Source organism: Melopsittacus undulatus, chromosome 7 (assembly GCF_012275295.1).
Source record: "Melopsittacus undulatus isolate bMelUnd1 chromosome 7, bMelUnd1.mat.Z, whole genome shotgun sequence".
NCBI classification, from domain to species: Eukaryota; Metazoa; Chordata; class Aves; order Psittaciformes; family Psittaculidae; genus Melopsittacus; species Melopsittacus undulatus.
Window position 1 is genome coordinate 13,660,549 of NC_047533.1, and position 12,280 is coordinate 13,672,828.

At 38.2% G+C, this 12,280-nt stretch overlaps 1 protein-coding gene across 2 annotated transcripts; it reads left to right on the plus strand.

Moving 5' to 3' along the window:
- The first annotated feature begins 18 nt into the window (after positions 1-18).
- On the plus strand, positions 19-7,813 carry LYAR (Ly1 antibody reactive). 2 transcript variants are annotated; one of them, XM_005148492.4, is made up of 9 exons: positions 19-69; positions 571-758; positions 1,638-1,752; positions 2,719-2,826; positions 3,994-4,077; positions 4,803-5,139; positions 5,410-5,505; positions 6,135-6,220; positions 6,531-7,813. In XM_005148492.4, the coding sequence occupies exons 2-9, from the start codon at positions 637-639 to the stop codon at positions 6,663-6,665; spliced, it is 1,083 nt and encodes a 360-aa protein (XP_005148549.1). In that variant the 5' UTR covers positions 19-69; positions 571-636; the 3' UTR covers positions 6,666-7,813. The 2 variants fall into 2 exon arrangements, with proteins under 2 accessions (XP_005148549.1, XP_030904328.1); XM_031048468.2 differs by lacking the exon at positions 19-69 and adding an exon at positions 312-362 and having other exon boundaries at positions 5,410-5,506; positions 6,133-6,220.
- The last annotated feature ends 4,467 nt before the right edge of the window (positions 7,814-12,280 follow it).

Below are 12,280 nucleotides of genomic sequence, written 5' to 3' on the forward strand. Positions count from 1 at the left end.
TTCCGCTTCCGCCGCGGGGTGGGGGCCGCGCAGGCGCAGGGCCGTGGCGCCGGGGCGGGACGGAGGGCGGTGGGTACACGTGCCGTGGGGGGCCGTTGGTTGGTGGGGGTTGAGGTGCGGGGTGATGTGTGTGGGTATCCGGAGCGGGGTGAGGGCATGGCCGCGGTCTGCTGTCGCCGAGCAGCCTTCCTTCCTTCCCTTCTTCCCGCCCCATGTGGCTGGGCCCCCATAAGGCGGCTCCTACGTAGCGGTGCCGCTCGTCAGCACACGGTGGAGATGGGTGGGCTGCAGGACGGAAGGGCGGGATGGTCGCACCGGGAAGCGGAGGGGAGCCATGAACTTGAGAAACTTACCGGCATGGGGTAGGGGGAATAGTGGGGTACTGGTTTCAGGGTTACTGGTTTTCCTTGTGCACAGGTACCCGGCAAAATTAGCTTCTCCTGAACTTCTGCACATGCAACATCAAACAGCTTAGGTTTTCTGCGGCAGGATGCACAGCTGCATTCATTTGCAGTCGGTCAAGTGCATCTTTCAAGCTGTAAACTTAATATCTCCTCCTTGTATTTCTAGAGCTGTGCTTGTGTGGGAGGAAACAGATTGTACTCAGTTCCTAGGAGCCGCTGACCATTCGCCAGCATGGTTGTTTTTACATGCAATGCATGTGGAGAGTCTGTGAAGAAAGCACAGGTTGAAAAACATGTGAACATCTGTAGGAACTGTCAGTGTCTTTCTTGTATGGATTGTGGCAAGGATTTCTGGTAGGTAGAGGATGGTACGTAGCCTTGCTCGCTCAGCAGTGCTTGTCACCAATATAAAGCTTTCCTATGGCATATTAAAATTAGGCAATTTCTGAATAATGTGTATTTTATTTAAAAATTATATACGTTTTTATATAACTTCAGGCTTAGTCATCCAAGTTTGAACTACCAGGGCAACTAAACCACAGTAAACAGAGGTGCAGTATTTTATAGTTTCAGGTGGCAGTGCTTTCAGCTTGTGAACATCCACAACTGCTACTATTCAGTTATTGCAGAGAGAGTGAATTTCTGAATTGGGTTGTCACTTCTCAGACCTCAGAAGAACGCAGTGCTGCTGTCTGCTTTCTAAATATATGTGTGTGCATAAGAAAATAATGGTCTCAAATAATTATTATATTTTTCAATACTTTCCTGACAAAGATGAAGTTCTATGTTATTCATTGCTTTTGGGGGACATTTACACATTGGTCAGAACTACAATACCCCACTAGTATATCTATATTTAGGAATTAGTTTTTTGCAAACATTTTCACCTGCTTTTCTATTGTTAAACTGTGTCAATATAAGTAGTAAAACACAGATATATGTATTAATAGCCATGTGTGTGTTACATATACAAATGTGCCTAAGTTAGAGAGTCATTAAGAAAAGCAGCACTATACTGAAGACTTCTCTAGTTTTGCAAGTCAGAAATCTTCACTGAAGGCTGTAGCATGGCAGAGACGTCTTACAAGGATATACTTTACTCATATAAGCATTGACAGTATTAGGATTTAAATAATAGGTGCTATCATTTTTTAATTCAGTTTGCTGGTTTTGTAAATCTTGTGTAGTTCGAAGGACTCCAGTGAATTACAATTGAAAATCTCCTTTGTTCAGGGGTGATGATTATAAAGAACATGTGAAGTGTGTAAGTGAAGACCAGAAATATGGTGGAAAAGATTTTGAAGCCAAAACTAACAAAGGAGATGCTAAACAACAAGAGTGGATTCAGGTAAGGTTTGTACTATATATAGATATGATAAATAGCTGTTGTTTATAATTGTTAAAGATGCAGCAGCATAAGCTATATTTGATCAAACCAAGGATCTGTTTTCCCAGTATCCACAGCTTTCTTTGGCAGTTCTTTAGTAGATCTGTTGCTTATCCTGGTAAGAAATGCATCTTTTGTTTATTTTGAATCTATCTCTTACCAGTTTGAAGGCATATGAATAATACCATCGAAGTCACCAGATCAGTGCCATTGTTGAGACGGAACATTGTTTAAGTACACTGTTCAGAGGCAGTATGATGTGAATGCTGCTGCTTATGAAAATTGTTAGCCTACCTCAGTAGTAAGTCCCTTCTACACAGAAAGGTGAGGGATAATTACAGAGCGTCCTTTCCTGGTAGTCTTAAAACATCCACAAAACCTTTTAGAAAACAGATTTTCAGAAGTACAGGCAGGCTTTCCAGTGTCCAGTATCTTTAAATAATGGGAAGCAGGGCCTTTTTCCCTTACAAGTAACTGCCACAAGGTCCTGGCCTGACCTCCTCTGCTCTCCTGTGCTAAGATGTGCTGTGGTATGGAATACCCCTTTGGCTAGTTTGGGTCAGGTGTCCTGTCTCTGCTCCATCCTGGCTTCATGTGCCCCTCCTCACCGGCAGAGCATGAGAGACTGAAAAGTTCTTGATCAGGGTAGGCATTACTTAACAACTAAACACAGGCTAAAACACTGGTGTGTTATCAGCATTATTCTCAGACTAAAACCAAAATACAGCACTGCACCAGCTACTAGGAAGAAACTTAACTGATACAGCTGAAACCAGGACACATACCTTGCATGTATCACTTGATCTTTGTGCTCTTAGGTTACCCGGCTCTTGCAGGGGGGTTGGACTAGATGATCTTTCGAGGTCCCTTCCAACCCTTGGGATTCTGTGATTCTTTGCTGATTTAGTTCTGTTTTTCTTCATTCAGAAAATTCATGAAGTAATAAAGAAGCCAAACATAAGCCCTAAAGTGCGGAACATTCTGGAGCAAATGCGTGTCTTTGATAATATTCCAAGAAAAAAAGTAAAGTTTCAGGTATGCTTTAATAGAGATTTGTTGTAGTGAGAGCCACTCCCTTTTAATAAAGGTGGGACAAATTGCTTGTTTGGGCATTAGTAAATAAGTGATGTAATAGTGGAGTTTCAAATAAGGCAGCGTTTGCAAAATATATCTCCTTGCTCAAAAAGAATCTGTGTCATTTTAATTCGGTAGCAAGCCAGAGACTTGCCATTAAAGCTTAATCTCCATACATAGGCTTGTTCCTTTTTTTGACACCTTTCCTTTTTTTTATATATTTGCAATTTCTTTTTTTAATGAGTGTCCAAGTTCTTAGACATACTCCTAAAGGATTCTTATTTCTATGCTTTTGTTTTTTTCCTGGTAAAGGCAAGATACTGAGAGTTTTCTTGTGGCTCAGATTCTAACAGAATCCCCCACACTGTATGCTGCACTAAAATTTGCATCACAGGCAAAGCAAGTCCCAAATGTTTCATGTGGTATCAGTAAAGAATTACTGACAAGCTGGCCTTAGTTATTTATTTAGTTATTTTCCTCACTGTTCTGTGCCTCAGATTGTGAGGCTGAGAGAAGATCATGATTGCTTCCAAAGCACTCGGATAGAACTTAGTAGAGCTGCAGTGAAATTGCTCCTAGCAAGCTGAAGGTTAGAATGTTTTTCTACAAAATGAATGTTCTAAGTAGGGAAAGTGATACTGTCAAGAAGCCTCTTTCTTTTTGGTAAGATCTGCAGTGGAAGATTAAAAGTTTTTGCAGTTCATTGTAGAAATTTACTGCTTTGTTTTACTTTGAGCAGGAATTCCTGCAATAGCCCTAAAAACTTTCAGATGCTTGCATTGAGATATTTGCTAAAGTTTTACTTCTCTGTAATAAACTAAGCTATCCATTTAGGAGCATGGCCATCTGTCCAGTACACAAATAACTAAGATCAGATGTTTTACCTCATGGAAAGAGTGAGAAGGTTTAGCAGGACATTAACACAACCAGCTGTGTTCAAAAGCTTGAAGATTATCTTTTCTATATATTTAGCTCTTCTGGATTACTATTAGTGAGGCAACTGAGAGGTTCTTATATTGGTATATCCTTGTAACAGTACACAGGCATTATGAAGTTTAAGAAATTCATAAAGTAAACATACCAGAGATACACTTTTTCAGTTATTGTTGGTTTTTTTTTCCGGCACAGAATTGGATGAAGAACAGTTTGAGAATTACTGACATCACTTTGCAAGACCAGGTGTGGGATATTTTCTCTGAAGCAACCAGAAATGTAAGTTAAATGTACAACAGGAACGCAGTCAAAAATGCTGGAAGGAAAACCTTTGAGGCTCCTCTTGTAGATGTTAGCATAAATACTGTTTCCCATTGTTACAATGGATTATGTTACAATGTTATGTTCTGTGGAACATACTGTTGCTGAAGTAGTTGTGTGTACTACATAGGTTGTGATTAAAAAACTTCGACATACTAATTCTACAAGAAAATTAGTATAAGCCCAGGAACATTTAAAGAAACCCAAATATGTTAAGGTGAAAAAAGTACAATTAAAATAACCAGCAGTGCCTTTGCTGACATCTTGCAGTAAATAGTTCATTGTCCCAGCCAAAACCCAAGTCAGGGAACTGGATGGCAAAGTTAAGATTATTACTCAAGGGCCACATATTTGGGAGTAGGTTCTGTATATTGCTGTAATAGACCATGGTTTTGTCTGCATTATAAAGCCCCAAATACATAGACAATTATTTCAAATAGAAATTATATATGTTGTAAGTTGATATTTCTTCTGTGATGTTAAGGTAATTAGCATTTAGGGTGAAAAGAAAAATCAGCCACCCCATTCAGTGCTGTTTCTCAGGTAACTGGTGTTATCACTTGCAAGCAATTTGATCCAGAATATTAGTGTTATTCATGAATAGATAAAATGTTCTTTATGTAGTAAAGTTGCAGTGTCAAAAAGGCATGTAAAAATTTTAATAACCTGTCTTTCAACAAAAGATCTCAAGTGAAAAAGAACAAGCCAAACCACAGCAGAAGGAAGAGGTGCGTTCTGTAGAAACTGGGGAACAAGCAATGGCAGAAGAAAATGGAATTACAGATGATAAAACTGAGAGGAAAAAGAATAAGAGAGAACGAAAAGAAGAGAGACAAAAGAACAAAAAGAAGGAGAAAAAGGACTTGAAATTAGAAAACCAGACCGAAGTAAAAAAGAGTAAAAAGTCCAAAAAAGAAAAGGGGAGTTTGGAGAATGAATTTGAAATAAATGGAAATGGCCATCAGAGTGAAGTAGAAAAGGAAACAAATGTAAAGAAACGCAAACATAAACATGCAGAAGGTATCCATCCTGCACTTTATATTCTTGCCTGTTTTCAAGATGCTTTTTCTCTGTGCCCTAAAGCTCAAGTGATTTATCCAAGTAGAATTTTTTAAATAGTAAGTTACATCAGATTATTTTTTAACACTGTGGTTGCACAGTCCTTTATAAAGTCTGAACCTCTTAGCAAATACAAACTCATGTTGCAAGAACAGAAACTTTTAAGTCACTTCAGAACTTTGTTTCTACTTCTGTACATTTTTGTGTATGTTTATCCAATTCTGTCTCTAGAGGAACCTCCTATCACAAAGAAGAGAATGAAAACTGAAAACATTTCAGAAGATGTGGAAACAGAAAACAACAATGGCAACGAAGAGAACGTGGGAGGTAACATATTCTTAAATGGGGAGTTTATAGTTACAAAGCTATTCTGCAAAAGCACATTAGCCAACATGAAAAAGGGTAACAGCTCTCTTGTAGCTCTTTGTAGCTCTTACATCCCCCTTTTTTGCTCAGTGAATCATAAATTGGACTTTAGCCGTGCTGGACCTTAGTTGATACTTGAACAAACCTACTTATGCCTGTCCTCCAACAGACTGTTACTGGTGGGGAATTGTCTGTACTTGAACATACAGATCGTTTATTTGTGAATATGACCTCTCAGGTGTGTACCATGTGGGACTGACTACCTGTGCTCTAAGGGCAGAGAGATGGGATCTTCCCAACTGTCCCTGTGTGATGTAAAAATTGCTGCTTAATATCTAAAGCACAGAAATTAAAATAGCCCTGACCCCAGCCTTTGAAGTAGTGTGTTGGTTCTTCATGTCTGTCCTATTAGAATCTTCAGAAAGAGCCCACATGACTTTATGCTTAGGTATCCTGCTGCTGTAGGGTCAGTAAGATACCAGCTGTTGTGGTAGATGAACTAATTCCAAAATTAGGTGATTGAAGGCTGGTTCATATGAGAGAAGACTTGTAATTTTATTAATGATGTTGTACACCTAATCATTTTGTAGGTAAATTCAACTGGAAAGGAACCATCAAAGCTGTCCTGAAACAGGCTCCAGACAATGAAATTTCAATTAAGAAACTAAGAAAAAAGGTACTGTGCAACATGGCCTTTTTAATCTCCTTTGGTCTTGTGAATTCCTTTCCATAATGTTTTAAGTTCATGAACTCCTGCTCCATATAAGCAAAAAAAGTTTGACATTATTTAACAATTGGCAGAATATCAACTGAGGGGCATGTTCCTTATTGCTTACTGGACTACAGGAGAAATTCAGCGCTAATTCTGCAAAGGAATAATAACATAATAGATTCTCTGATACTTTCAATAGAGTAACATGAATGTATTATTGCTGAAAGTGGAATCATCTTTACTAACTCGGAACCATTCCTCTGTCTTTATGCAGGTTATAGCTCAGTATTATGCCATAGCTGGTGAACATCACAAATCAGAAGAGGATATTCTGGTCATATTTAATAAGAAAGTGAATAACAATCCCAAGTTTAAAGTTTTAAAGGACAAAGTTAAACTCCTGAAATAAGAGTCTGCATACATTTCATAACATTGCATTTTAATCAGACTGAGACAAATTCTTCTGTCAGCTGTACAAATATGTTGCACTGGTCTCAAATTGTTTATGTGAGAGCAGAATTTTAAGACTGGATTCCTCCTCTTTCTCTAGATTTATCACAGAACATTTTCAGATATTTTATTTTTTGATCTTATGGAAAATGTATATTTTTTGGTACAAGTTTAAAGGAACATTGAAAATAATTGTTGCCTATTGTATTAAAACTCTTCTTATGATATAATTTATAGGCAGGAATGTTTATCGGGACCTTGGTTGTGTGTCTTTCTGCAGAAACTATTGTAAGAGCAACTAGCATTTTCATATTCAAAATCCCACTGTGGAATAATGTTTTGTTATGCTAAAATTCTATGACTGATATCCCCCTTAATACGGGGCTTTAATAACCTGTTAATTCTGTGTAATAACCTATTAATTCTTTGTTGTAACATGCATAATAAAAGTGTCTGTCACATTTGTGTATGTAATATTGCACAGTCAGTGAAAATCTGAAGACTGTTACCTGTATATACACTGCTACTGAATGTCTTTAATTAGTGACACAGCTGACTTCAGTGCCAGGGCTCACTTACACCAAAAATGGATGAAATAAATTACTTCGAAACATCACCTTCAATATAATATATCTTGACACTTTATGATTATATAATAAACCCACAACTGACATAGAATTTGAAGAGGCTGTTACGTTGCTGTCACCAGAATAATTTAGGCAGGCCAGAAATCCTACACATACGTAAGAGACAGAGTTGTCCAGGAAAAGTTACTTGAAGTTTACAGAGGTTTAATCATGTGCAAAACAGTTCCAGATAGGAAGTTTCCTACCATGAAGTAGTCTGTTAAAAACAGTGGTAGAAAGCCAGGGAAGATCTCTTGCAGTAAAAGATATGTTTTGGAAAAGTACACAGTGGTTTCCAGCAAATACGCTTTTATGAAACTCCATTGTGAAAATACCAGAATTTATAGGAATTTTGGATATATTAAAAATAGAAATATGAAGAAATTAACTGTCTGTTACACTGGGTCCAGTTTTAATGAATACATATTTGTCGTCTTATAAAAGTTGCAATCAAATGTCTAATAAATTTAAGATCCCTTAAGTGTTTGTTGTTAATTCATGAAAATGACTTTGAAGAGAAATAGAATAAAATTCATTTATAGACATGGAAAATCTCTGAGAAGCTTTGAATGAACACATTTCAAAAGCTTAGATTTCTTTGGTTTTGATTTAGAAAGGACCTATAAAAGAACAAGTCTTTGTCAGTGAAATTGAAATAATACAGTGCTGTTAATCTTGTCACTCACTTTACAACAAATACTATTATGATCCTAAATAGTTTTGCTGCAATAATTGTTACAGGTTTGGGGGGGGGGACTTTGTGTTTAGAATTCATTCCAAATTTTGCTGTTCTTCTGTGCTTGTCGTCTTCCATAGCTGTTGACCACAGCACACATTTGAACATGTGCTGAACCTTTGCTGATGATACATACCGGTTCTTGTTGACCACAGCAGCAATTATGGGTGCTCTTGGCAGCTGCTATGGTTGTGGCAGCTAATTCTGTGCCATGCCTCCATCCTCTTCTCCCTTACCCTCAGCCTAGGATCTTGCCTCCTACACAACACTTCAAAGCACCAGTCCCATGTCCACATACCAGGGCTGCCTTCCGGCTCAGTGCACTACTCCCATCAGCCAGCTGGCTCCAGCCATCCCATGAGGTGTGCTGTAGTGCTGCTGGCTGTTCTGCTGTGTGCAGCAGCCTATATCACCTGCATGTTTTTTCAATAAAGGCCTGCTATTTTCTTGGCATGCTCATGATGTCATCAGCTGCATCTTTTTCCGTTTTTCTGGCAGGTAAAGGCAGATTGGATTGTTTATGCCATGCATTAAATACGCACAGCAAATTCTTACTTTGGAGTGTTGCAAATTGTCTTTCACAGCTTGGGAGAATGACAGTTTCTGCTCATGCAAAGCACCATCAGTTTCTAATCTCCAGACAAAGCAGCTGATCTATATCAGATGGAAACAAAGGTCTAAAAGAACCTCTGAAGTTGTGCAGCAGTTCTCTGCTCAGTCTAACACACAATCAGATACTTGGTTCCTGTCACTGCAGTGTTCTGGTGTCTTATGCTCAGGGTTTACTTCAGTGATCACTGACTGAAGCAAAGCAGCAGACTAATGTTTAAAAACACCACACATCAGCTTAAAGCTGAAAATGAGGAGTATTGATCAACAATACAGAGAAGCTATCTGACTAAGATTTGGCCTTAACATTTTTTTCCCACAGTAGCTGTTGTGATTCGTAACAGCTCAGATGCCCAACTTCCCCTGTGCATTGCCATGATTGTGTTCATAGTGTCTAAGTGTAAATGTGACTTCTGCATCGTATGCTTTCCCATTCTGCGTAATAGGCAGAGCAGCACCAGCTGAATGGTTTGGCAGACATACATCAAATTAATGCCTAAGTGATGGTCACTAGCGGGAGTCTATTGTGTCCAAGTCCTGTTAGGGTAGTATTACCTCATTATACATCATTATATTACATTTATATTTATATTTACATTTACATTATATTACAATTACCTCAAATTACATTACATTACAATTACCTTTTCCTAGTTAGTCTGTTAGCAAAAAGAATGGGTGGGGGGAGCAATGTGCTTTATAGGTATGTTTTTCTTGATGAATATTCCTAGAAACGCTGTAATATAGTAGATGCATCTGTACCTCTAATTACAGATGACTTCAAGTGCTACTGAAGTCCACGCATAGGCACATTATTGGCATGCAGCTCTGCAGTAAAAGGGAAAAAAATACCTCTCTTCATTAGATGACAGGTTCCTTGGAGGTCTGAAATTGGCTTTCCCACTTACAACAGATTTGACCTTTAATTTACTCCTTGCAACTACTGATGTGTTGATCAGATTGAAGCTACACTGTTCTTTAAAATTACCAATTTAGTGGTAGTCATTTCAGATGAGGGCATAATCCCTTGCTGACCATTCAGAATATTTCATGGTGACAGGTAACCATTAAGGCCTAATTTTCATTCAGTGATTAATCAGCAAATTTCCAGTTTTTAAATCCCATGGATCTGTTGCAGTGAAGTTATGTACCTTGGAAGCTCTTCTGGTTTTAAGTGGGGGGGGGTTGTACGTCCTTAAGATTTACAAGATGCAAGAGGGCAACAGCACTGATTTATCCAACTGCATTCAGAGAGCATGTAATGTTTAAAAATAAGTATTCCAGACAGCATAAGAGAACAACAGCAAGGCACAACCCACAGCAGCGATGTGAAAATGTGTCGAGCACCTGCAGTTTAATTAATGTGCTCATTAAGTATTATTATCTGATCCCAGCATCTAAATCAGATGATTAATTTGATTGAACAGCTCTTAAGTCCTCACTTGAATGACTTTGGAGCCTGTCACCTTTGAGGGCAAATTACAGGACTGACATCCTTCTATGCATGCTTGCTTTTGAAGGAAGGTCTAGCTCACAGTAACTGCAGTGGTTCTGGGTGCTTTGAGTGTGCTGACTGCCAAAATCATGTAGGGTTTTTTTTTAACTATTATTTTATTTTCCACCAATTGTATGCTTAGTAGTCATTGTTGATGTCAACTATCACAATGAACTTAGGAGAAACCATCAGATAATAGGTACATAGCATTACAAAACGTTCCAGAATGTTTGGTTTTATTAGAGATTCATTATGCTGGTTAGAAAATCCTAAAATACACCTTTTCATTCAATTTTCCTTTCTAAAATAGTGTGCTGGAAATGGAGTGTCTTGGTTGCAGAGTGGGAAGGAACAAGTAAGTTAGAAAACTGTTTAAAGCTAGTGGCTTTCTTTAGAAGGAAGGCACAAACATTTAAGCAGGGAGTTTAATCACTAAAAGAAAAAAGCTTCAAAGGAAGGTACCTATTCCTTGGGTTCAGCCTTCCACTGTGTCAGTGCATTACAGTAGTTCATTTTTCTTTCTCCTAGTGAAAACTGATCCTCCCACCTGGTGCTATAATCTGATTGCATCAGTACAATGCAGTCAGTTCCCAACAGGAGCAGCAGCTTAGAGCTGGTGACCACAGGATACAGACACCCAATACATGATTTCATTCAGAAACTTTTAAAGCTTACCCTTCTTAAGGAAATAAGAGAGCAAATATTAAACTTTTCTTGTGAGATAAGTAAAAAAAGGCATTTTGTTCTATACATTGAGCTGTATTCATAGGTTACAAGCTATCTCAGGCAGTATAGTCAACATTTACCCCTTTCTTCTCCCAATTTAGCCTTTAAGAAAAAACAAGAGCAAGTCCTCTAAGTTTTCTGCTCTGTCAGCCAAGAAAAGCAGCATATTATATTTCCCATAGTACTTTCACAAGAAGTGTTACTTTATATCGGATTCTAAACTTCACCTGGACTAGAGGAAGGTTTAGTAGTAACTTTCCTTTGTACTTCTTAAAGTACCATTCCTTTTGCACCTGCAACCTACTGCTTTACTATTGCACTTGTTGCAATAGAATTCATTTTGCATCTGAATCCTCATGCTTTTATGCTCCCACAGGGTAAGGGTGGAAAAGACTTCAAGCTTTTTGCTTTGATTGGACCTTTTTTTCTACAAGACTGCAGATCACAGAGCTTAGTCCTTTTTCAAACAAATCTTCATCTTATCTTTTATCCTTTAAAATGTTGATGAAAAGGAATTCAAGGAGGGATACACAGCTATTGACGCTGTCATACGTGACAAAGGCTGAGGTTTTCATGGGCTGGACAGGACCAGAATTTTCTCCTAGACTTTTCTTTCTTACCATTAAAGTAAGTGCTTCACTTAGAAGCCAATACTTTGTGCCTGTCTTTCTGCCTCGGACTTCTAAATCAATTGCTAGTATAAAAACTTTTATTGAATTGTACAGACATCTCTTATGCTTCAAGCATTTTATTGATTTTTTTTCCCCATCCATCCATTCTACCATTTAATACAAGACATTTTATGGACTGTTTGTTCCCACAATTTCCTTGTCTTGTACCATGAAATACATTTCCTCTTCCTTGCTTGCTGCTACAGTTTTGTCTTACTTATTCTACCTTTGAAAGTTCAGCTTTTTGGTGAACTTTCAGAACCTAAGTGCTTTCAGAGCACTGGAGAAATTTTCTGTGGGAATGAAAAATAGGAACTCAGCCTATGTTCTTAAAGATCTGCTCAGATTAACAGATTAGCCAGAGCAACAACAGGAATTATACAACTGTTGTCCAGGTAAAATCTGAAATTGAGGTATTTAGTCTTCAGAACAGCAAATATCTTCCTCTCTTCCTGTCTCTCTCTGACAGTACAGCACTCTGTCAGTGTTCCCTCTAACCTTGTTGTTCAATTACACCACCAGATCAAAATACACAAAAAAATTACCCTACAGGATACATAAGTAGTAATGGATCGTAAGGACAACTGTAAAGAAAACCTGCTTATAAATGCTTACAAAACCTGCTTTAAAACACCTGAATTAAGTGTGTAAGAGCACACTTAATTGTGTTGATTTTTTCAGGACTCCAAGAAAAATTCTGCAGGCAAACAG

Excerpts from the sequence above, each read along its gene's own strand:
- LYAR (XM_031048468.2), top strand. The coding sequence starts at position 637 with ATGGTTGTTTTTACATGCAATGCATGTGGAGAGTCTGTGAAGAAAGCA. Across the intron at positions 1,753-2,718 it reads AACAACAAGAGTGGATTCAG|AAAATTCATGAAGTAATAAA; the intron begins GTAAGGTTTGTA and ends TTCTTCATTCAG. Across the intron at positions 5,140-5,409 it reads CAAACATAAACATGCAGAAG|AGGAACCTCCTATCACAAAG; the intron begins GTATCCATCCTG and ends TTCTGTCTCTAG.